Raw genomic sequence first — 2,057 nt, forward strand, 5'->3', positions numbered from 1 at the left:
AGACGCATTTCACAAATCAGGGTGAGATCCTTCATACGTGTTTAAACGTGTGAAGAGAGTGGATCTTTGTACAAGCCGGTGAGCAAACAGCAGATACAGCGACACATGAAACAGACAGACAGGGACCCATAACGACAGGGACCTGGTCCCGGGGGGACAGCACATTAATAAGGTTTTACAGTATTTGTCTGAGGCCTTCTCTTTTTGTAGATGTGAGGGTGTGTAGATGTGAGGGTGTGTAGATGTGAGGGTGTGTAGATGTGAGGGTGTGTAGATGTGAGGGTGTGTAGATGAGGACAGGTGTGTAGATGTAAGGGTGTGTAGATGTGAGGGTGTGTAGATGTGAGGGTGTGTAGATGTGAGGGTGTGTAGATGAGGACAGGTGTGTTGGGGTTACGTCACACAGCGAGGGGCACCAGGCCTGGGGAGGAGGCAGCAGGAGGCGCGGTGATGGCCGTCAGGGTCCCGGGTTTCAGTCCATTCACGGTCCTGCTGCAAAACAGTTACAAGACTTGCATTAAACCGAGCAGCGAGGTTCCCAGATTAAGATATGAATTAACCCTCGACCAGCCAGACATGCTAAGAGAATGTACTGGAGTAAGTTGGAGATAAAAGCCTTCACAGAATTTCATTGAAAGCCCCTTAATGCATGTTTCCTCGGATCAGGGAGGCTCCTAAATCATTAGTTTTCCTTTCTTTTCCTGGCAGTATTGGACTCCCATAGTAAGGAATGGAAATTGGAAATAAAAGAAAAAACTGCTGAAATTGTCAGATAAACTCTTCATCCTCGTTACCAGCCTCCTCTCACACACAGACGATGCTGCAGCCGCCACACAGAGGTGACGCGTTTCACACAACGTTATGCGTCTGCTGCCAACAATGGAACTTGAGAGTGGGAAGGAAGTCGCAGAGTTATCCTGAACGACCGGTTAAACTGGTTTCTTGTCTGGGTCATAGTCCAACAATGACCAGTATCCCTGGTTTGGCCCCAGTCATGACTCTGGAAAGCACCGCTACTATGAATGAAAGAATGCTTTAGTACAATTCGAGAAAATGTAAATTAAAGCAACTTCTCAGGGCCAGGGCAAAACAAAATGAACCCGTTTCTGAATCAATACCAAATCCATTGGGCTTCTGTAAAAAACATTTACATTCTGTAAATAACATCACCGAGTCCGGTCTAGACCTGCTCTTTTATGAAAACTGTTGTGATTTGGCGCTATATAAATAAATAAACTGAAATTTAATTGAACTTTTCACATCTTAGTTTATGGGAGATACACATTTTAATTCTCTATGATTTGGCAAAACACACTGTTGTTGTTGTTTTTTCTAAATGGGATTTGTTAACTTTCTTGTTTGTTCCTGTCAGTAAATTTCATTTTTGTCTTCAAGTTTCTCTTCTGACAAACGTTCCCGACTCTATTGTTAGATAAAACATAAAATTCACTTTGTTAGTTCTTATCAATCGTTAGACCTCATCCAAAACCAAAAAACCCAACAACTCACACTAGTAGGAAAGAGATATATGAGGTGAGCCTAAGAGTTAGAAAGACAGCAGGAAACTTCCAGCACCATGACACCACCAAGGACCCTCCAGCAGTTAGTGCCGGGACGTCATCTCGCCCACGGTTGGTTATTTCTACGAGCTCTATCTGGAAAAGAGGCCTTGCTAAAATAAGCAGCAGCATGCATGAAAGCTCCCCAACACTCTGAGTAACGAAGGAGCTGCGATTACCCAGAATCAACGTGGGGAACGTGACCATCTCTGTCCTGCTGGGAAGAAACGCACACGGGTCACAAACGCTCCACCTGAGTCACCCACCACCTCAGACACAACACAGATCACACAACACAGATCACACAACACAGATCACACAACACAGATCACACAACACATCACATAACCTCCTCTTTCACCACACCGAACGCATCTCGTTAACACTCATGTTGTCTTCGGGTCAAATTGACCTGTTTTCCTATAGTCATGTTTTTAACTACCCAATTGTAATTCCCCAAAATAACATGATTGATTCCACACAACGCTCTTTGGCAAG

General features: G+C 44.4%; 2 protein-coding genes across 6 annotated transcripts in view; one reads left to right on the top strand and one right to left on the bottom strand.

Annotated features, from left to right (window-relative positions):
• acsf2 (acyl-CoA synthetase family member 2) overlaps positions 1-2,057 on the top strand; it is a 38,381-nt gene that overhangs the window by 31,165 nt on the left and 5,159 nt on the right. The gene's annotated exons all lie outside the window — the stretch shown is intronic.
• Positions 9-2,057, bottom strand: part of ndel1a (nudE neurodevelopment protein 1-like 1a) — an 11,489-nt gene continuing 9,440 nt past the window's right edge. The window contains exons 9-11 of one of the 5 annotated variants that reach the window (XM_034859674.1): positions 1,739-1,776; positions 377-492; positions 9-235 (exon numbers count right to left, since the gene is read on the bottom strand). In XM_034859674.1, the coding sequence (XP_034715565.1) occupies positions 482-492; positions 1,739-1,776 (49 nt within the window). In that variant the 3' untranslated portion in view covers positions 9-235; positions 377-481. Of the gene's footprint in view, positions 236-376; positions 493-1,358; positions 1,777-2,057 lie in introns of those variants that run through there. The other 4 variants (XM_034859675.1, XM_034859677.1, XM_034859672.1 and 1 more) reach the window with 4 other exon arrangements.

The sequence above is a fragment of the Etheostoma cragini genome, chromosome 21, assembly GCF_013103735.1.
Source record: "Etheostoma cragini isolate CJK2018 chromosome 21, CSU_Ecrag_1.0, whole genome shotgun sequence".
Lineage (NCBI taxonomy): Eukaryota > Metazoa > Chordata > Actinopteri > Perciformes > Percidae > Etheostoma > Etheostoma cragini.